The sequence below is a fragment of the Patiria miniata genome, unplaced genomic scaffold (assembly GCF_015706575.1).
Source record: "Patiria miniata isolate m_02_andy unplaced genomic scaffold, ASM1570657v1 HiC_scaffold_9, whole genome shotgun sequence".
Classification (NCBI taxonomy): Eukaryota; Metazoa; Echinodermata; class Asteroidea; order Valvatida; family Asterinidae; genus Patiria; species Patiria miniata.
The window spans coordinates 19,947,466-19,970,242 of NW_024037076.1; the positions used below are offsets into that span (position 1 = coordinate 19,947,466).

General features: G+C 42.0%; 2 protein-coding genes across 3 annotated transcripts in view; one reads left to right on the top strand and one right to left on the bottom strand.

The window, feature by feature from the left end:
* LOC119720157 (thrombospondin type-1 domain-containing protein 7A-like) overlaps positions 1-22,777 on the bottom strand; it is a 111,920-nt gene that overhangs the window by 16,159 nt on the left and 72,984 nt on the right. For both annotated transcript variants that reach the window (XM_038189716.1, XM_038189717.1), the window contains exons 8-19: positions 20,076-20,262; positions 18,729-18,951; positions 17,758-17,873; positions 17,172-17,387; positions 16,458-16,652; positions 14,658-14,942; positions 13,898-14,076; positions 12,568-12,695; positions 11,847-12,003; positions 10,417-10,686; positions 8,585-8,702; positions 6,685-6,830 (exon numbers count right to left, since the gene is read on the bottom strand). In XM_038189716.1, coding sequence (XP_038045644.1) covers positions 6,685-6,830; positions 8,585-8,702; positions 10,417-10,686; positions 11,847-12,003; positions 12,568-12,695; positions 13,898-14,076; positions 14,658-14,942; positions 16,458-16,652; positions 17,172-17,387; positions 17,758-17,873; positions 18,729-18,951; positions 20,076-20,262 — 2,220 coding nt within the window. The remainder of the gene's footprint in view (positions 1-6,684; positions 6,831-8,584; positions 8,703-10,416; positions 10,687-11,846; positions 12,004-12,567; positions 12,696-13,897; positions 14,077-14,657; positions 14,943-16,457; positions 16,653-17,171; positions 17,388-17,757; positions 17,874-18,728; positions 18,952-20,075; positions 20,263-22,777) is intronic.
* On the top strand, positions 3,101-5,300 carry LOC119720159 (transcription intermediary factor 1-alpha-like). Its single transcript, XM_038189720.1, has one exon. It carries the CDS (start codon positions 3,117-3,119, stop codon positions 5,097-5,099), a length of 1,983 nt encoding a protein of 660 aa, XP_038045648.1. The 5' UTR covers positions 3,101-3,116; the 3' UTR covers positions 5,100-5,300.

Here is a 22,777-nt window from a genome sequence, read left to right on the forward strand (position 1 = left end):
CTCTTTCAGTGCCCGCGACATTTCAAAAGGTAAAGTGCCAAACTTCAAGCTTTTTTTCTAATTATTCAAAATTCTGTAAAAAAAAAAGTCAATAAGTTGTAATCACCAAACTTGTTGTATCTTGCTCTCTGGTATATTCTTGTTACCTTCAAAAGTCAATAGTAGTCACGCACCTAGTGATATACCCTGAAACACTCTCCTGAACACAGGGGAATTCCGCACTTTTTGTAGAATATACGTGTGTTGCGTCTGATACTCCTCCTCATACAAACTCTGTTCATTAGCATCAATATCGTCATGATTGTCACTACTGACACTAACGTAAGCACCATCATTATCATTTGTATCGGTATCCCCATTTTCGTCTTCTGACTCACCATCCTGTTCTGAAATATCCATAGATGATTCTGAATCAGAAAAGTATTCCCTTTCGCTGTCCGAATCGGCAAAAATTTCATTGATTTCCTCTGGAGATAACATGCGAGCTCGTTTTCTGGGCGCCGCCATTTTGTTAAGTTGAAACTCAGAGACGGGCTGTCAGTGTTACGCCCTCTCGCAAGAACTCGAATAAAAAAATAAATACAGGTCGTACATGCATGAAAATGGTACCATTAGAAAGAGCAAGAGCGCCCCCTTTTGATAACATGTACTCTACCTCGTACATGTACGAGGTTTGGTGATTTTAATCACGAGCATTACCTCGTACATGTACGAGGTTGGCGCTTTTGTACTAACAAATATACCTCGTACATGTACGAGTTTGGCACTGAAAGAGTTACCAAGATGGTTCTCGAACCATGTGTCTCGCCTGCTTTTGCGATTATCTGTAAAGAGTGACCTTTGACCTTGGTGCTTGACCTTTGACATCATTATCATTTGAACTTGCCCATGTTGCATCTATGACCCAACTTTGGTTCCAATGGGACTTCAACTTTTGAAATGAGACCAATTTTACGAAACTTTAACCAAAATACCACATACATGTTGTACATACTGTACATACATACATACATACATACGAAAGACAAAGTGATTGCATAGTCTCTTTCCTGAACAAAGTTCAGGGGAGACCAAAAATGCACCTTTGTGTCCCATTTAACCTTATTTGCAATTTTCGCTTTGAAATTTTCAAGGGTATTTTGGTTCCTTTTGGTTTTTTTTATGCGAGTGCAAATTTCCATATTCATGAGCAAAAGTGTGATGTCATTTCAGGCAGAAACCTCAATGTTACAGCTATTTCAGCACCAGAAGTCGGCCAGAGTCTTGGATATTTTGTAATTTTCTTTTCTTAGGTGCCTTGTTGTGTCAGTACATGGCAGTAAGCCAATAAGCAAACTTTTCAAACAAACTTTTTCAATGAGCACATTTTTGGGTTCACCATTTGAACAGAAAACCCCTAAACCGAAAAGTGTCGTCCTGAAATGACTTGCATCACATCAACAGCGCCCTCAGTTGTCCGGAAAAGCGTGGAAAATTATAGATGTTTTAAGGATTTTTTTAGTAAGGAGTACACTTTTCAATACAATTAAACAAAAAAGGGATGTCAAATAGTTTTTATCTATATATATAAGAGAGAGTTTAACTCGGCCTCCGAGACGATGTTTGCTCATGAAAGGATCCGAGACCGCGGGTTCCCGCGGCGCCAAAATCGCTCCACGTCTGTGGAAAAATGCGGAGGGTGTCTTCCGCCGGGTCGGACGCTTCGGGTCGTCCTGATTTTCCTGTACGGACCGGCGATCCGTTTCGTCGATTTTTCGTGACTGCGTTTTGCGCAGGAATTTGCCGTCGTGTGCGCTTTCACGTTGACTGCCTGGCCACCCCCTGTGCTGGCTTTTCTGTGAGTCTAGACTGTGCGAGGTCAGCGAGGTCAACGTAGGGGTTCCGTTTACGTGTTGTACTCGGCTGTTCTGCAAAAGCGTTCACCAAACGGTTGTATGGGGTGACCTTGGCAAAATATTGTTTGTCCATGGTGCGTGGCCACCAAGTGTCCCTATTCTTTCATATGCTTTGCTTGCCGCCCCTGCGCTGAGTGCAACGAATACTCAGAATGACTTCACATTAGTATGCCTTGCGCGGTCTGACCTACACATTAGTATGCCTTGCGCGATCTGACCAATCGAAAGTCTACACTGCGTAGTATTTCCGGGCTATGCGTAAAACCGTCGATGGCAACGCGTACTGCAGCCTGCTCCACACCCTGGAAACGAGGTTGAGTCTACGGTGCTCGCTATTTGAAGCACAAGCATGTGACGAGAGTGCTCTGTCGCTTCCATCGTGTGTACATGTTCATACAGCTCCATGCTTCCACCAAGGCTGAGCTTTGTGAGTTCGCTGCCCGCCACGTATAATTCAGTGTCGGGTTATAATTTCGGGGGCCTGTTTGGCATGCTTCAAATATCGCGATCTTAATCGCAGTCACAAAAACATCGACGAAAAAGTGTCCGACCCGGCGGAAGACACCTTCCACATTTTTCCACGGACGTGGAGCCATTTTGGCGCCGGTGGGAGACCGCGGTCTCACCGGATCCTTTCAGGACTGAGCAAACATTTCTCGGAGGCCGAGTAAAACTTGCTATAGATGGTTGAACCAACTTGAATAAAAGTTGAATCGACTTTTTCCTCGCAGACGGTTCTCGCAAATTGTAAGGAGTTCCAGTTTATGTTTGTTGAAGAGTCCAATACTGAAACTTAATTATGCCCTTCCTCCATGATTCAGACCGTTTGTAATTTTATGGTAACACTCAACATTTTCATTTCAAATGACACCTTCACGTTTTATTGCATTGTGATTTATTGTCAAAACTGTACAATCAGCCTTCGCCTGTGTACTACAGTAACCTCTCTACGTTTTCCAAATGCGACTGCCCCAAACTCATAACTTTAAAAGATGATCTTTTGCTCAAATTGGTTTTAGTGGTCAGAAATTGCCTCAGATCACACCACAGATATTTCTTTTCTATAACCATGATAACTGCATGTCTCCCCAACCATGCCCCAACTATATCCCCCATTTACATTTAACTCCCCACATTTTCATCCCCAACACTACGCCCTACCCGATCTATGATCGGGTAAATCAGCTTGTACATAATAAGAGGAGTAGAGAGTTGCACAAAATGTGTTCCCACGAAAAATCACATGAACCCTTTAAAGACTATGAATTCTGTAATATTATCTACTTTCAGGCATATGCTAACATTTCACCCGTTGATGATGAAACCAACGCTGCAATGACTGCTGCTACTGTCCTACGAGACATAGCACTTAACCATCTGACTTGCAATTTGTGCAACCAGCGGTACAGAGCACCTAAAACACTCAGCTGCCTGCACAGCTTCTGCACAACCTGTCTGCGAAGTAGGCTGGATAAGTGCCCAGGTCCTTGGAGAAGAGAGATTATTTGTCCCATCTGTGAAGAAGTCACTGAGCTGTCGCAGGTGAATGAGCTTACAGGAGTCAGAGATAGTACCCAGGTCCAGGCTCTACTAGAGGATGTGGAAAAGCTGGAGGAATGTCTGACTGGTCATAAGATGAAGGCCTCTGTGGATGAGGTCACGACAATTCAACAAGTCACTACCGACTATCAGAAGTTGAGAGTTTATGACCGAGATCCCTCCAGTGATAATGGTGATGGTCGGTCAGGTCGAACAACTCCCCAGGAAGCAGCAGTCTGTGATGCCAAGACATGCTCAAAACACCCACGCAAGGATCTCAAGCTCTTCTGCAAAACCTGCCAGGTGATGATTTGCAAGGACTGTACGTTATCCAACCACCATGCATCAAGCCACTCGTATGTGGATGCGACGTCGGCTGTTACCGTGTGCAGAAGACACCTTGACACAATGCTACCCATGATCCAACAAGACTGCAAGGAATTCACACAGGCAGCCAGCTCAGCCAGGAATGCCTACTGCAGACTCCACATGAATATCCAAGCCAGCAAGAACAAGATTCTACAGGTGGAGGAACGGGAGGTTGCTAGAGTGAGAGCCCATGGTGAGCAGCTGCGAAAAGAGGCCATTGAATTGGGTAAACAGAATGCCAGGGAGATAGAAGCAATATACAAGAGCCACTGTGATCAAGCACAGAGAGCCAGTCACATAGAAGGTAGGATCAAGCATGCACTGACCAAGGCAACCAGCCTGGAGATTCTCAAAATGAAGCAAGATCTCTTTGAGCACATCACGACTGTCAAGAAGGTGATCACCCAATCCCACAATCTGTCTTTCCTGGACTTCAAAGGCCATCTGCCAAACCCTACAGCCGATATCAACCTCGGCACACTCCTGACAAAGGAAAAATGGAAGAAAATTATCGACTTTGGACGACAACCCGGCAAGGGTTTTCGACAAGTTGGCTTTGTGGCCGTGTATTCTAATGGTGACGTAGCAGCTACTGACATGGAATCTTGGACGCTGACCGTGGTTAAATGTGGACATCATATTAGCCATATGAAGAGACTTAATGAGCTCAGTAAGAAAGCACTGATCAGACCTTATGCCATAGCAATCAACACCCATGACGAGCTGGTCGTTTTAGACAACTCCAGAGTCAAGGTGCTTGATAGACAAATGGGGTTTCTCTTACAAGTTCCGACCTCTTTCCCAGAGTATCCAGTCAGGAATTCCTTTGGGAGTATCTTGTCCTGCCTGGCGGTGGATAGGCAGAATAGGATCGCCGTGGGACATCGCGGGAAAGAGATCATCTCCCTTCACAGGCAAGATGGCAGTCTGATCCAGGTAGTACCCGCTCCGATGATTGACACCCAGCTGACAATCAGTCAACAGCAACGACTGGTCTACAGCAACTACGAAGCTAGGAAAGTGCTCTCAAGGGACTTCAATGGTCAGTTGGTGTTCTGTGTGGATACCGACGACAAGTTGCCGACTGGAGTTTGCTGCGACAAGGCTGGATACATCTACGTGGCCATGCACACCGACAGCGCCGGTCGCTGTGAAATTCACCAATTTGACCCAGACGGTGTGGCTATTGGGTGCGTGGTAAGGGGACTGGACAACCCCTTGGGGTTAACCTTCACCAAAGATGATGAGCTGGTGGTGGCTGATAAGTACTCAGTGAAGATATACCGCAGGGCATGAGAAAAGGTCACAGTGCTTGACAGAATGAGAAAGTTGCAAAAAGGAAAATATATCTCCTCAATCAAGAAAAAAAATCTTAAGGAATTAGTTAAAGACAGTGTTATCATGGAACTTGCCTGTGTGATTAGAAATCACAAATTCAAAACTACTCAGAATTAAAAAAAAAAAAAAAATATGGTTATCAGTATGATTTTGAATACATGTATTCAAAATAATTGAACCAGGACAGCAAGGAATTTTTTTTACTATAATTTTTTTTGTCATTTTAATACTATACAAATACTATGATTTGACTACCGGTGCCTTCCAGTGCAAAGCAGACAGAAGTTGTCAAACCAGCCAAAACCAAAGGGACCAGTCATTTTGCACTACTTCTGACTCAAACCAGGTTGTATTTGTTTCATTTCACCTCCGACAAATTTACTTTCATTATCACAGAGGAAAACAATTCTGTGGGAATGCCTATGTAGGAGGCGGTTACTAGGGGTTCGGTGAGGGGGGTACAGGAACTAGCCAGTGAAACGACTCCAACACTGTCTTGTGACGTACTAGCTAACTGATCTGGCCTTTATTCTGGAAAGAGATGGCAGGGGGAGAACTATGCTGGATATGTAGGTAACTCAATGCATACTGCCATGAATCTAATTAATAACCTGTACCCTACACATATTACTGCTCATTTGTTTTAAAGATGTGACGTTTTCACGTTTAAACCTTTAAACGAAAACAAATCCGTTTACCATTTTCCAAAAACGTTTAAACGGAACTCGAATTACAAAAAAAGAGACCTACGTTCACTGTTCATGCAGTCTTCCTTTGGGTTAAACATTCACAAATAATTAACAATGTTTGCAAACCTATTTAATTTTACAAAACCTTTGAAGCACTTCAATCAGTGTTGTAGTATTCGTACACGGTACTCGTATACTTTTTTTTAGAGTGCTCATGCTCATACTCGAATGTCAAAGTACTTGTACTTGAAATGACGGTACTCGTACTCGGGCAGCAAAGTACTCGTACTCTTTTAAATAATTTAATCAACTTAGAGGAGGATAATTGCAACTTTTGATGGCTGTTTGTGTAGGATTTTCTGTTTGGTCACAAAACATTTTAAATAAGACTTTTGTCCCACTTTCTTCAGTATTGTGCAACAACTCTCAAAATTCTGTCACAGGTAAAATAGGAGTTCATTTACTTTGAAAGCAAAGCTGTGAGTTTCATGTATCAACTTTAAGTTGAGCAATGACAAGCTCCACGACAATCATGAAAAGTCAGTAAATTAGTCCCTTTTCAGTTGCTGCGTCAAAACTTACACCACCTTACATGGCTGAATAAGTTATAATTTGTTGCGCAAGTTGCAGACTTCCAAACTGTGGAACTTTCGTGGAATGTGTCACAACTGAAATGTTGGGCAACTTATGCAATGAATTTTAGCACAAGTAGGGTTACGCCAATTTGTAAAGTTTCATGAAATTGGCTGCAGGAAAGCTATTTTTACCCACTGATGCATAATACCATCGACCAATGAAAGAAGCAGGCTTGGTTCATAAATATGTATGAGATGCATAAATCAAAAGCTACTCACCCTAGGTAGACAATGTCCCCAGGGTCCTGTCACCCATCGGTAGCATGGGCTGGGCTTGCACGGCCGCCACTGGTACAGAGATGAAGCACAGGGACGACCTAATGAATTAGCTGATCTCAGGACGGTGCGACTCCGTGTCCGACCAACTAGAGAAAGATCAACACAAATTGATTGGATTGTGTGACAAATGTGGATTTTATTGCTGTGAGGTGTGATTAAAAACATCACTATGTATTTGACTTGAAGACTCTATCTAGAGCTACTGCGTGCTGTGACAGATCATAATTTGAGTGGTAGTTATAAAAATGTAATATTTTGGGAACTGTCGTTGCAAGCCAATCCACAAAACTTTACCATGATTTAACCAAGTTCTTTATGAACATGTGAGTCACAATGTGTCTCTGTGCCATCTGAGTATAAGAAGTGTCATTACAAGATAGAGATACAGAGATACATGTTTTATATAACACCCAAGTAAATCCTTGTCGTTTGATTGGAGGATTGTAGGTCACGCGGCATTCATTAATCGCACAATTCATTATTTCAAATAATTCATTAATCATTGCACGGCCAACGTCATAACCGTGCATTTTTGGTTCCATTCACCATGCATTTTCGTCCCATCCCTTTTGATCTATTGCATGCCGTGTGCCCTCTAAGACGCGCAGCTGCCCAGCGCTATACGATCTTTGCGCTATTTTGAATATCATGCATTAAAACTCTGCAAAACTTGCCTTTGAAGTTGATGCAGTTTTCTTGATGATTTTTTGCATTGTTTTAAGAATTTTCAATGTTATTTTTCATTAATGTCAATGATTTGACTTTTAAACCTTTGTTAGCCTTGAACAAGCTGAAAAAAAGTAGTTGATATGATACAATTTTGTGAGTTTTGTTTGTTATTAAAGTTTTATCCTCCAATTGAATGACAAAGATCTACATGTACTTGGATGGAATATAAAACAAATAATGAATGTTTTGCATTCGTGCAATGGTGAGAATATTTTCATTCGTTGAAAGATGGAATGTTCCATTCAATTCGGCTTCGCCTCTTTGAATGGAACATCCAATCTTTCAACTCATAAAAATATTCTCACTATTGTACTCATAAACATTCATTCATAAATACCTAAGACAGTTTACGCATTCCTATTGGTCGAGAGCCCGTCACGTAGCCGGTCTTAAAAGGATGATAAAGACATGGCTAGCTGGTCTTAAACACTTTTCCAGTGTCACAATAAAATGTGGACTCCTAAAAATCCAGTGCCTCTTATCGTTTCATTGGTTGAACGTTCACAATCCTCACGTAGGCATGCGCAACACTACTAGGGAGTCAGAATTTTATAGTTCTAAATTCAAAACGCAACGAACCAGGTGCGTTCTGCACGACATCGCGCAGAACATGAAACGCGCGCGTCAATCTCCATAAAAGGGTTGTTTACATCTTACTCGCCAGCTGAACACTCCATTATTTTGCAAGAGGGATGTTTCAAAAAGCATAAAGTGAATTTGTTGAACAAAATCGGGATGTTTTGAACGAATTATATGATTTTTTTTTACCGAAAAGGTAGTTATGAATGATAAAAAACCCCGGAGCACACATTTATTCCCTTATTATTTGTATACCATACCATTCCATGGAACATCTGTCACCTCATGAAATCATTCCTACCATTACACTCATGAACATTCATTATTTGTATAATACCACAAACTTCACATGGATTCTTAACTTGTATTCTACAAGCTGCAGGAATTATTCTCTGGAATTGTTTTTAAACATAAACATGTACATGTAAAGAACTATGTAAGAACTATGTAATAAACATTCAAGAACTATGGCTTGCTGTATTGGGGTATTGTGTAATGGAATAAAATTGCTGTGTGGTATGATAATACTTACCGCTGTGTCCACAGGCCTGGGTGCATTTGCCCCACTCTGTCCAGGGGCTCAAGATGCAATCCCCAGGGCACTCCACGTGACAAGATGCCTCCAGAGTCTCTGGCTTGGGTAGGTCCAGCTGTAAAGAAAATGTAAAGAACTGTTAAGCGCAAACATTTGCTTATTATCACTAATCATACCAGCCCAATTGCACTGCGCTGCTGAGGAGAGAACATTACTTAGCAAAGTTTTGTGCACAGTGAAGAAAAACAATTACAGGCATATAGGATCATTTTGCATTTATCCCAAAAGTAACCATGCAAATTATTATTAAAAAGATTACTTGGATTAAAGATTGTACGATTTTTGAAAAATGCAACATTTCAACACTATTTGTGAGATATTTCTTGCCGAAACCTCATATTTTTCAACACTCTGGGGTGTGCAATGGAGTGTAAATTGTAGAACAATAGGCTGTGCACAGCGGCCAATTCAAGATCAACACATGGTCTGCCTCCACAGACTTCGCGGACTTTGCGTGTGTGTACAAAAGACACGAGGGATTAGCGTGTTTAGACGTCACCCGGAGGCAAGTCGAGGCACGCTTGACGTTTTATCCAGTCAGCCGTGTCTGTGTATAAAAACAGCCAGTACATGTGAACACGGCCTCCGACGCGAACTGGTGAACACCCCGTACATTTATTCTGTCTGGCTTGCTGTCATAAGAAGAAATCAAGAAATGTAGGTGGTTTCCAACGATCAGTCAATTCGTCGCAAATAAAGAGTTCTTTTGAGGAAATTGCGTTTAGCGATAAAAATGTTGTGTACGGTTTTTCACTGTCTTCTCAAAAAGTGTAACATCCACCGAGCTGAAACTTCCTATATTCCAAATGGGGGTGCTCCATTATTATTCCATTATTATGCATACCGGTACTGGAAAATATATGCCAATTTTAACGGCGCATTGTACTGGTTTTTGGGCTGGTTTTCTTTTTTTGGGTTGATTTTAGAACTCTCTAACCATTTATGGAAATACTTGCTGAAACAAAATTCAAAAAAATCTGCCAGGGGGTGCCCCCCCCTCAAGATATGCTACTGGACAGGAAGGAAAAGTGGGCCCCAGATTTATATAATGACCCATATAGATTTGCTCAGCAAGCAACATACTGCACTAAGAAACTCCAGGAAATATTGCCCATCTCAGTAAGACATATGTGACACATTTAATATTTGACCTGAGGAAGGGCAGGTGTTGGTAACATTGTGTAGTCAATATACAGTTGCTATCCCCAATCAAGGTTGCTTATCAGGTTTGCAATTTTTTTTTACTTTGGACTTTTTGTGTGTGAAGGTCTATTTCCATAGATCTATTTCTACTACGCTCAAAACAGAGAGACACTTTTATTGGAAGTGAACACACTGGATTTTTTTTTCGGATGAGGTTTAATTTTTCTCAGTTGTTCCACAGTCCTCCCAGTACAAGTGATTGTTATATTTCAAGATCACATTGTCCATAATCTGTGGGGCGCTGTGGTCCAATGGTTACAGTGTTCCACTCATGTGCTCTGGTATGTGGGTTCAAACCCTGATGGGGAACATGGTGCTTGTGTTCTTGGGCAAGACACTTTACTACAATTGCCTCTCTCCACCCTGGAGTATAAATGGGTACATGTGAAGGTAGAGACCAAATTGCGCTGATCTCAAGCTGCCGCAGGAAAATGTTCTCATTCCTGATGAACGGTGATACTGTAAAGCGCTTGGCAACCTTAGGTATATAAAGCGTGTTATAAGCACAACGTGATTATTATTATTTTATCATTACTTTTAAAATTAAAAACCAAATTGTGGCCAACCTTGTCACAGATGGAATTCTCCACCTCCAAGCCGTTACTCTGTAGACACTGGAGCAAGCGGATCTTTTTGCCTGTCCCACATGCCCCTCTGGGCTCCATGACGCAAGAGCCCCAGTCCGTGGCGTTCCAGCGGTACGTCACGCAGCTGTCCCCCATGTTGCAAGGCTCCACCTGCGTCAGTGGCGGGCAGGTTATGCTGCCCTCGGTTGACGAAGTGGGACGGCGGAGAACGACGCGGGTGCGGGTGTGGAAGCTGACGTTCTCGCAATCCTGAGACAAAGTGCAACAAATTGTCAGATTAGTGGGCCAGAAGTGCTGCTTGCAAGCTGAAATGAGTGCGACACCAAACGTTTGCCAAACAGAAGACAGTTTTCAACTTTACTGTTGAACTTCCAGCATTAATGTTTGGCAGATAATCATCCATCATTCATTGTGGTTCAACACAAACACAAATACATCCAGGTGTCTTGTTATTAAAAATCATCATTGGTCTTAGAAAAAATGTTCGAACTAAAAGTCCACACCGCCAACTTTTAGCCATTATACACTACAGGTTAACAAGGATTGGCAATGTCCTTGCCAGCTTTTCAGTTTATTGCGAATTGCTTGTAACAAGTCTAGCACACATGTCACGCAATGGAAACGTGAAGTGAATTTGACCGCACAAAACGTTGAGATTTGCTGGAGTTGAAATGTGTTCAGTGCAGCGTGTCCCAAAATACCCGCAACTTTTTTTTGCAAGGCTCTAGCATCAGCGTGGAAACACGTACCGCCATTATTTTTTATACCATTTTAAAGCTTGGAATCTTAACTTTATCCCTGGCGAGTATTGGTTGGATATTTAAAAGAGTTTTAATATTATTCGTGTTCAAATAAAGGCATGTGGAAAACAAACGCAACCGATTTGAAAGAAAATCGATAATGTGGTACAACAGATGCAAACTCGAGTCAACAAGCTGTTGAAATAACAAAACAAAACAAAACAGTTGATATATATTAACAACACATAGAACTTGAAATGAAGAAAAATATTGTGAATTTATTTAAGGTGTAATCTACGTGGATCGAAAAGAAAAGGAAACATAGAAAGTAAAAGGCAACGAGATCGTCACATCATGAACATGATGAAGCATTTCCACATTAGAAAAAAAAGCACATGATTGATTTTCCTTGAAATCAGTTGAGTTTCTTTTTGACATGCCTTTATTTGAACACGAATAATTTCAAAACCATTTTGAATATCACACCAATACTTACCAGGCATAAAGTTAAGTTTCCAAGCTTTAAAATGACTTAAAAATAATGGCGTATATTTTTCCGCAACGACGCTAGAGCCTCGCCAAAAAATGTTGCGGACGCGCTGTAGTAGCATAACGGATATTTGCTGTGACGTCACAAATTTTGCGCTGATAAACACTGAACCTGCCTACCTGAGGACAAGGTGCCCACTCTGACCAATCGCTGACCGCACACTCCCCTGGACAGGGCTTGGAGCATGAACGGGTCATTGGTGGCCGGAACCGGTGGTCACACAGACTGGAGCTGTTATCGGGACCATAGAAACCCGGTGGACCATCTATCTTGCATCTACAGAATAAGAAGATGATGTCAACTTGTAGCTACGATAACCAAAACTTAATTATAGAGGTGGAAGGGGGGAGTGAAGAGGTTGTTGATACAACAAGGTACAGTTGGGCACAGTTCTTAACCCTTTTTTTGTGGAGGAAACGTAATATTGGAGACTCATCTATGGACATTTTGCTTAGATTTACACCTTTGTATGGCAGGCTTGATGCTAGTTTGCAATGCAAACATTGTTCGGGTTGGAGAAGCCCTTCGGCAAATCAAAGCTTGAAAGTGCTATGCAATCGCACGACATACAGTACAAATGTAATTTGTCAATTGTGTCTTAATTTACATAACTTAATTTCTTGTCAAGCTGAACTCCATATCTTACCAGAAACGGGTCTATAAAATAATCTTGAAGACCTCAATGCACAGAAAAAAATGGTATCCTTTACACTCATTTTCTACAATTCAATTTGAATCACAGAAATGTCCACAAGAACTTTTCCTGGGGTGTAAAATCAAACTTCAAAAAACCTTCAAGAAAAACCGACTTGTCCACTATTTTTCTAAGGACCTACGTACCGGACTTCCCTTCTCTGGTGGCCATCCCCACAGCTTCCGTTCAGGGGCATTTCACACTCGTGCCAGGTTCCTGTGTACCATAAGAGGCGACTGTGGGCATCTGAACGGCACGGCATCCTCTGGTACATCTGTAAACAAGCAAGGACCGAATGAATGGCATGATGTAGATCCTCCTCAGAGCTGTAGTTCAGTCCTCCCAAGTCCATCTCAAGTCAATAACAAGTTATCCAGTGTCAGGTCAAGAGACAGGCTATGCCAAAAAACATTGACATAGACAATGTCGTCATTGGATGCGTTCAATAAGCTCACCCGGGTCGACCCGGGTTAGCTCAGCGTCGTTCGATTAGCCCTGACTTCATTCTCAGTGCTCACCCAGGTCAGCCACCACAGACCCTGCTCATGGAGCAGAGTCACTAGTGGAAATACGTCACACGCATGCATTTAAAAAAAACGGACAAATATGGCGGCTGGACAATGGAAAAGATCAAATTAACCCCCAAAAAAAATCAACTTTATTTGAAGTCACATCAGAATTATTTATTGATCTCATTGCAAGGCTACAATCCCCGCAGACGACGTTCATTTTTTTTATTGACGGGAAAAGCAGTAAATCTCAAAGCAAGGCCATGCAGGAAGGAATGGTAAGACTCAGTCAAAAAAAAAGATGTTTTGTCGATGGCTACAGCCACGGCTACGAACATCACATGAGGATCATGATGGAGTGTGATAGTGTGTCCGATTCGCCCGGCTCTTGTGGCTAACCAGTCTGCCTTCACCCAAGTCGTTTCGGGTGAGCTACTTGAGCGCACCCATCGTTCATCCCCTGTTACTCATGTGATCTTATATGTGATTTGACTTGTGACTGGTCTTCGGATTGGAAGTGAGACTGACTGAAGTACAACTTTGTTTCTCTAGGAAGCAATTCTTGGGCTTGAACACAAAGGCGGTGAAGGGTGTGGGGGGGGGCAAGATTACATTGGTTAAGACATTGTAGACAAAGGCAAATTTGTGAAAAATGAAGAAAATGGGGGAAAACCCAAAGTGGAGGCAACACTAGGCAAACAAATGTCACCCCTTTTCACCTTTGTCTTTGTATGGGATAATTAATTGAAAATCACAACTCGGGCATTTCTTAAGAAAAATTGTAACCAGTTTAACTGTTTTGAAGGCCTTGCTATGGCAGAACTATTTAGCCGTAAGGCTACATTTTCTTGCTTATCATTTTAAGCAAAATAAGTTAGCTTAACATTTGCTGTGCAAAAGCTGCTTTAGTAAGCACAACTATTCTGTTAACTGTTAAGCAGTGCTAGACATTGGGCCCATGTCTCACCCTGTTGCCTCGGTCAGGGATCGGGCAGGGCCGACCCACTTCTGATCCCTCCTGGAGGATCTCCCGCCATCGGACCCTCTGGCCGACGTTCAACGTCTCGCTGCACTCGCTCCAGGATGACCAAGGGCTTAGCTCACAGTCCTCTGGGCAGAGTATGTCACACATCTCTACCGTGAAGTCTGTATAAGGAAAAAGAACGGCAACACAATCTGCATTTACTCCTCCACGAATCCATTAAGCCATAAAGAGCTGGAATGGTTTTGGGTGGTATAAAGAGTAACAGGCAGGGCAGTTTGGGGTGGTACAAGAGCTAAAGCGTTAATTGTGATATAAAAATGCTGCAATATGGCATCACGATATGAAAATCTCTATCGTGTACACAACAGCTTAGGCGATTTGTATGCTGATGGGTCATTTCATAAATTCGGGGTCCACTTTTTTCCTTTCCCTGTTACTTCTGACAGTACGATTTTGTAAATTCTGGATGCACTCCTTAATGCCTTGTTTTTCCCTCAAAGTTATTATGCATAAGCAAACCACCGACCCAACAAATGAGAATTGTCTGAACTCAGTTTTAACAATAGTTGACGCAAATTATAAAGTTCAGAGGTAACAGGGACAACAAAAATGTTATACTTTGGACTTGTAATTTAAAGAATGAACCACATCTTATTAAGGGAGGTTTGGGGTGCGCAAAGGGAGTCAAATTATTACTTTTTGCAGATCATGCCATAACAACTGAATTATCATAATGTATTACCAGTTTCAGCGCCGCACTTTCCAACATCCACGATTCGTCTCTCCTCATCCAGACACATGACTGCCCGGTACTTCACCCCCAGACCGCAACCGCCCGACACACCCCCAGCCGAATCCCCCATCAGACCCCCAGCCTCGGGGGAAACTTTGAACTGGGAGGGTTCTATGAAGCAGTTGGACCACACCCCCATGGGCTCCAGGGTGTAGGTGTGGCAGCGACAGGGCTGATATTCGATGAGTGGGTAGATCTCGGGGTTGTCGCACTCTGGGGTCCGGCGACTCTGGCCTGTGCAGAAAGGGAAATTGATCAATACCATAGAGCTATACTTAAAGCTATAGTCCATCATTTGCAGCTATCCGAAAAGTAACTGGCGTAATTATTGTTGAAAAACTACTTGGTTGAAAGATAGTAAGGGGACTAAACTCCCTGTGAAATTATTCTTTCTGGCAAGCTGTCATTTTGAAGTAATCAACGAGAGAAGGCCTTTCCAACGGTGCTTCTTAAGACGCACCATAGGAAATTTGAATTAGTAGTTCGTTTTGTATTCGGCGAAGCGCGCGCAAGCATTGGCACGACGCACACACACACACAGTTGCTATAATTCGTCGGATCAGTGCGCACATCGCGTAGCTGCGATCATCTTAGTGAGAACGTGTCTCGGACGCTGAATTCAGCCCCAATTCAAAACATGATTCAGCAACTTTTGATTTGAAATCGAGATCCTAGAATGCTGTTTTTCTTGGAATATACAGCTGAAGCTGAGCTGAAACTTCATAAGGTTAGTTGTTCAGTACCCTTCTTTAGATTTTGAGCACTTTTGTTGCTTCAAACGAACAAAATGCACAAGTTACAAATAATGGACTATATCTTTAAAAATAATAGAGGGCGCACGCACTATACTATGTGCACATGTGAACGTGCCAACAAGGAGGCGCATCAGTCATTGTTTAGGTGGGCAAAAAATATAGAGAGCTATAGGCCTAATTAAGAACACGACACTATTGTGGAATACCCAGATGTGCCCACTTTCAGCCCATATCCACCAAGAGTTATATTAACAAAGAATACAAAAATTGCCCACAGAAATGGCTACTGTGCGTCCATGTCGGCACGTCTGCATATAGCGAGTGTGCCCTCTAGTTCTCCAAATATAACTCTATGATCAATATATATCACAAAATCGATGTTCAACACAATCAGTTCTTAGGGGTTGATTTGGGTCATGGTTGGTGCTCCTGCACTTATATTAAAGAGCAAACGTGAGGTGTTCTGGCAAAATGAGACCGAACTGGGCAGAGGTCGAAATGAGGGTTTGTGGGTATTAGGAAAGAGAATGAAAATGCTCCTTACAATACTGCATGTTGCACTTCAATCGGACATTCTCCTGACAAGTGATGGCTGTTTAAAGTTCGCATTTATCGACACGTCAAAAAAGTAAAATTCTGAGAAAAAGGCCTTTGAAGATTCATGCTTTGTAGTTTTTGAAATGAAAGATGCCAACTGTTTCTCCTTAAAAACACTTTTATTACACGATTTTTATACTATTTCTTTAAAATATGATTAGTAGACACATCAAAGACTAGAAACATCAACAAATCTGAAAATCGAAGAAAAAGTATTTGGTATTTGGACAAAGATGCATGCAAAAAATGTCCAAGTATGTGCAAAAGAAGTTTTGAACACAACTCAGTCGACATAGCCTTAGTGCTTTTGCATAATTCCTACAACACGACCTTTCATTCTTCTCTGAAAAGGACACTCTTAAAAGGACCCGACTACAATACAACTGTCAAATCTTACCTATCAAGCGTCGTTTACGATTCCTGCGTCCATTGCAGTTGTCCGTGCAGACACTCCAGCGGGGCCATTCGGTCAGCTCGCATTCCCCTTCACATAGGATGCGACATTTCTCAGCCGCAGCTGGCATGGGTGGGCCGTAGCGCAGGCACAGGTCCACGTCAACCGGCATGCCTCCCTCGCGTTGACACTGCACCTCTGTAAACAGGAGTCACAGAAATCAAATTCCTTATAATGTGTATTTATTCACCAGAATTGGTGCTTCAGGCGCTACATCATTATTACCCCTGCTCATTGGGCCATGAAACATTCCATGGACTATCTCAGCTTCCTGGGGAGTATATACAGCTCGATGCTGTAGTGTTTTGGTGGAAAGCAGCTAAAATCAATCACAGTAACTTTCTGGTCCCTCACCGGAATCTATTTACTCCTGGGTGGGGAGAATCAATTACTGGTAAAGTGTCTTGCCCAAGGACACATGCACATAAACCCCAGGCTAGACAGGGACCCAAAACCTGTAGAACTACCCACAGTCCTTAAGTTCAGCACTCCAGGCAATGAGGCCAAGGCATTCCACACAAGCCATTCTACAAGTAAAATGTCAGTAAAATGTAACAACCTGATTGTCTCTCCAATACGCAGAGAATATTCTTGTCGTGATATCATAAATTTTGAATTAGCATTCACTCCCATAGTAAACACCGGCTTTGAACCTACCTCTTGTTTTGAGACCATCGCCGCAGGGATCCCAGCTACCCCTCTGCCTTCCCAAAGGCAGCTGGCAATCACTCCAGAGGCTGGGTACCCACTGGTAGGAGTAGCAGGAATCTGGGACTGGGCAGACCTGACGTTCCTGCAGCTGGGGGCAGGGCTGGCCACCGTGCCTGACTGGCTGGAGAACGAAGCGGTCTCGCTCATGCAGGAAACCCATACCTAAAGATGGCCATACAAAAAAGAGTTATTTCTGAATTTCTTCTCAGCTTTGCACATGTTTAAACATTAATTATTTTCTTGTGTAAAGCGTTGTGATACCAGTTTGTGTAAGAACGCTATATAAGTCCCCTGATTATTATTATTATTATTATTATAAACAGCAGTTTAAAAACTGTGATGAGCTCTCAACCAATAGGAATGGACAAATTGTCTCAGGTATTTATGAAAGAAGGTTAAAATTTCCTCTTGGCTGATTATCAGGCAAACAGAGCCCAAAACCTTGTTGAAACTCTGGATGTGACAGGTTATGTACTTCCCTGTAACTAGTGAGCTAAGCTGAGCCGACACAGTTTCTTGACGGAGAACTCACCAGTTTCGCAGGATTGCGGGCAAGCGCTCCACTCGCCAAAGCTGGAGACTCGACAGTCCTGAGGGCAGGGTATGTAGCACTCTCGCACACTGGCTGGCTTACCCTGCTCACCACATCTGTATAGGCACAAAGTAATAAGAAATTATCAAGTTGTTCAATAGGCCTCACCCACTGCACTCGTATGTAGGCAACACATACACCTCTCCACTGCCACACTGCATGATACCGACACAAGCGGCATTCACAAATGCATTCATGTGAGACTTTTCTAAAACATTAATCGCAGCTGTCTAATGGGGTGGAGCTTAATTGATCCAATCAATCTATTGTTTAATCAATGAAATCCCTTAGCATATTCGACAAGCCAGCGAATTAAAGACTTACCCTCCCTTTAAGGCTTAGATAGCAACAGGATTTTTATCAACATATAGAAAACTCCATGCCAAAGGAAAACTGAATGAAGGCCATGAATCTGACAACTTCTAATAGTTTTAGTTTTGGAAACTGAAAAGTAATAGCTTGTACTTTAGAAAAAGGCTCCTTTCAATTTCTAGACCTTAACACATAATGTGATCCTGCCTCTAAACAATTCTGATATTCTGTAAAATCTCTGATATCCATCAAACGCTGATGACAATTTTCATGACAAGCCTCATTTTGCAGTACTCACAACACTTGTGCTCCATCCTAAACTAAGCTCTTGGAAGTATAGTTGCAGTACTCTATCACCCAAGATCTTCATTGTATAATTTACATTATGACAGTGTGTAACACTGTTAAGAAAAATATTTAATGAGATTTCATTTTTTGAAGTTATAGGAGAAAAAGTAGGATAAGGTAGGAATTTCAAGAAAAAAAAGTAGAAGAAGTAGGAGCTAGGTAAAAAATAACTAGAAAAAAGTAGGAATACTTGAAAGCCGGAAATCCTTTTTTTTTTCCAGAAGATTTTCTTTTCTCACTTTTTTACCAACCTCTTCTCTGGCGCAACTTTGTCCTGCAACGTCCTATAGCACTCCATGGTCCTAGTCTGGCGTCCCACCTCACACATCCCTTCCACACCTTCTAGTTGCACAGGTCTCAGACCGCTGATGCATTCGCTCCATTTTTCCGTCCTCCATGCAAAGTGTGCACAGCTGTGGTCGTTACAGGCTCGCGTCTCTATCAGATGCTGGGGCATAGGACACTCATAGCCTCCTGACATAAAAAGAAAGACACATTAAGGTGTTTTGTTTTGTTTTAAACAACGTTACTTCATTTTTTACACTTCATATTCCGTATTCATAAAGTTTACTCTTTTTACACCCCAAAATGATTTAAGGGCCCATGCAACGAAAATGCACCTTTGTGTCCCATTAAACCTTATTTTCAATTTTCGTTTTGCCATTTTAATGGTATTTGGTGCCTTTGTGTTTTTTATGCTTATGCAAATGTCCATATTCATAAGCAAAACTGTGATGTCATTCCAGGCAGAAACCTCAATGTTACAGCTATTTCAGCACAAAAAAGTTGCTAGAATTTTGGATATTTTGCTGTCAAGTTTCTTTTCTTTGTGATTCATTGTTGTGTAAGTACATGGCAGTTAGCCAATGAGCAACCCTTTCTCACAAATGTTTCCAATTAGCAAATTTTGGGTTAACAATTTGAACAGAAAACCCCTAAACTGAACAGTGTCTTCTTGAAATGACATCACAGCAACAGCGTCCTCAATTGTCCGGAAAAGCATGGGAAATTTTTTAAAGAAGTTTCTTGTTTAAAGCAGTGCGCTTTCAATAAAATTGACCAAAAAAGGGATGTCAAATAGTTTTCATACATTTAAGAAAAGTAGAAAGTTGCTCAAAATGTGTTCCTAAAAAAAATTCACTGCATGGCCCCTTTAAAAGTTACAAGCATATTGCTACATTTGTTTTAAGACAAAACAAGAGGGAAAAAAAGTTGTAAAATTTAAAACTTATTCGAACTTTAATTAATAATTAATCAAATTAATAAAACCTTAACAGATTAAGGAATTAGGTTGTTGAATGAAATGAATACAAAGAAGTGACAACCAGAAATCAGTTTTAATAAAACAAAACAACGCCGTACAAAACCAAAACATTAAGGTTCAGCAAAGACTTAAAACAAGACTAGGCAAGTCTAGTAAAGATGGTCCAAAAAAAGTAAACCTATACAATAGCACTGCTCAGCTCTCTGCACCAGCTTACAACCACTCTAATTCACAAGAGCCAGTCAGTCAGTCAGTGAGGTAGGTGCACCTGGGGTGAGCAAAACTATGTTATCCCAATTCCAATTCGATAGAATCATATCAGATCGATACCAACCTGGTCCAGGATATGCCCTGATGTTCTTGTATCGCGTCTGGACTCCGCCTTTACCACACACCATGCTGCAGGGGCTCCAAGCTCCCCATTCCCCCACGACACAGTCATTGGGGCATGGTACCCAACACTGGACCTGGGTCTCTGGTTTGGGTGATATACTCGAACACAGGTCCTCATCAACCACGTTCTACATAAAAAAATGGACTTAATTGTTAAATAACATAATTGAAATGTATTCTCAACAAATGTGATGTAGGATGGGCCATTTCTAATGATTCTGCTTTGATCTATGAGTATTTTCAGTCAGTGTGTAATGATGATGCTGTGACTTGAGTGAACACGCACTTTCTAATCCAGCAGACAATCATTGTGGTAAAGCTGCTTGCTTAGGAACACAGCAGCCATGGAAGTGTAGACTGAAATGCACAACAAAATACATACTAACCAAATTGTAATTAATGAAACACTTATAATTAAATCAAATCATATTTTAGTTAGAAAATAGTTGTTTGATCAACAAACCCATCCAAACTCTCGTACTCTGTGCGTCAAGAAACCTACTGCTTGACAAGAGTAGCCTAACCTGGGTGAATAACATGCTTGAGGGTCACGTACAAATCTTAGCTGCAATTGTCAATCAAGTGACAGCTTTAAATACATGCTGTGGAAGTATTAATACACCTCGGGTGTCTCCAAATGTGCGGTAGCTTACATGTAAGCTCTACATCTCGGATTAAAAAAAAACAAAATTCAAAAATGAAGGTCTGAAATGCGGGAATGTGTTAGGACATAAGCAACAAATCTCAGGGCAATGACTTATAAAATCCACTGCTGTCACGCACGTACGGAGGATCAAATCAACCAGACGCAGAGTTAATTTTCTGTTAAACAAGTTTCTACGGCAGCGCTTGGCAACCGATTGCCATGACGCCAGAAAAATGCACTGTTGCCATGGTATCCAAGACATGTTATGTTGTTGAAGCACGAATTGGCGGGGGGGGGGGGGGGTAAAGCTCAGTCAATATCTTCTGCATTACTCCACCTTACGCGAAGGGAATCTTTTGTATTATTGCCAGGCTTCCGTGGAGCCTCGGACAACAACAGCACTTTCTACGACTCAGACGAGGCAGGTGTAGTGAACTTAAGCTCAGCGCAATAAGCATTTGTTTTTTTCCATTAACATGGGGACATGCTGAAAACATGTAGGGAATGTTGTATTTGATAGGGGGGGGGGTAGATTGGGTGTGGGGTGGGGTAGGGGGATGGGGGGGTGGGGTGGGGGAAGGGGACAAAACTATAAAGTTTGGTCATTTGGATCTAAAATGATAGGTAATATTATATAGATGTGTATTTCCTGAGGTAGGCCTGTATCGTTATAATGTGGAACAGTAAAGGAGGCAGAATTACTGTTTTGGCTTGCGGGGGAGGAAGGGGTTTAAAAACAGGCCGAGTGGGGGGGGGGGTTCGTCTTTTAAAATCTCGGACACAGGGTGGCAACAGGTGTCATGATAAAAGTTTAATACAGTTCAAAAGATCGAGTTGCAAATAATTTCATAAAAAAGTAATTCACAGCTGAAAAACATCTCAAACACTATACTGACAGCAAACACTATACTGACAGCAATCAAACAGAAAGAATTTAGTCACAGGTGTCCTTATATGATCATGTAAAAACAAGCTGTGGCCATCAAAGGCATGGAAACTGGCAAAAATACTCAGTCCAGTTTACTGTTTTCAAATGAATGGGGAAAAAAGGTACAGTGACTCAGTTTCAATTCCACTGCCTGGGCAATAAAAATACTGAAAGACGCTGTAATCACAGGAAAAAGGCATGCCGGTATGTGAGGAGAAATAGTTTTCAATTCACCCGAAGTAAAGACAAACAATCAATGCTGGATGCCTCAGACTGTTCCAATCAAAAGAACAAGATACACTGTCTACTGCTTGATCCCGACTTGAAGTCCGGCACCAAAACGGATATGGATCCGGCGCAGGGTTTCATCAGCGTCCCAAGAACAAACTTGTGTTTGCTAATGAGTCGGAGGATGGTGTGTCAGATGGAATGACACCGGGATTAATGATGCTACCGATCAGGTTCCATCGCTTCGCACGGTTTCATTTCATCCAGGGCACCAAGTTGGCCGTACAGGTTGGGCCACTGAACTTATCCTTTTGCTTGAAAGGGGGGGGGGGGGCTATGTAACTGAATGCAATCATTAGAGAAACTCTTTAACCTTTTCCTGTGTGCCTTCTTAATAAACCATGGTATGAATAAAATATAACCCGGATTAATACACTGCTTCCCCTTTCGCGCAAATATGAATTACCTGGGGAATAAAGGCAGCTAAAATGAATGTACTTTGCATATCCCTGGTGTGAGCTTGGGGGATGAGTGGGTAACAGAATACACGTATATCAAGCTAGAGACTAATCTAGCATCCATAGCAGGAATACATTAATGTGTTGGCTCACGTACATGTTGCACAAGTTCTTGAGGCGCAGTACATGAGGAGCAAGTGACCTCCCCTGCCCATGGGCCTGGTCGCCGGTAAAAGCCCTTGCTGATTCCCCATTCAGAAATGCCATTTTGATCAAAAGCCATAAAAAGTTGAAAAGCCGACAAAGTTCCAACGATTTTGTTCTACCATTTTACTCCTTGCTCTTTTGTTAACAATGCTAATAATAATCATGCTTTCCATGGT

Bases quoted from the DNA above. Each gene is read 5' to 3' on its own strand.
- LOC119720159 (XM_038189720.1), top strand. From the start codon at position 3,117: ATGTGTTCCCACGAAAAATCACATGAACCCTTTAAAGACTATGAATTC.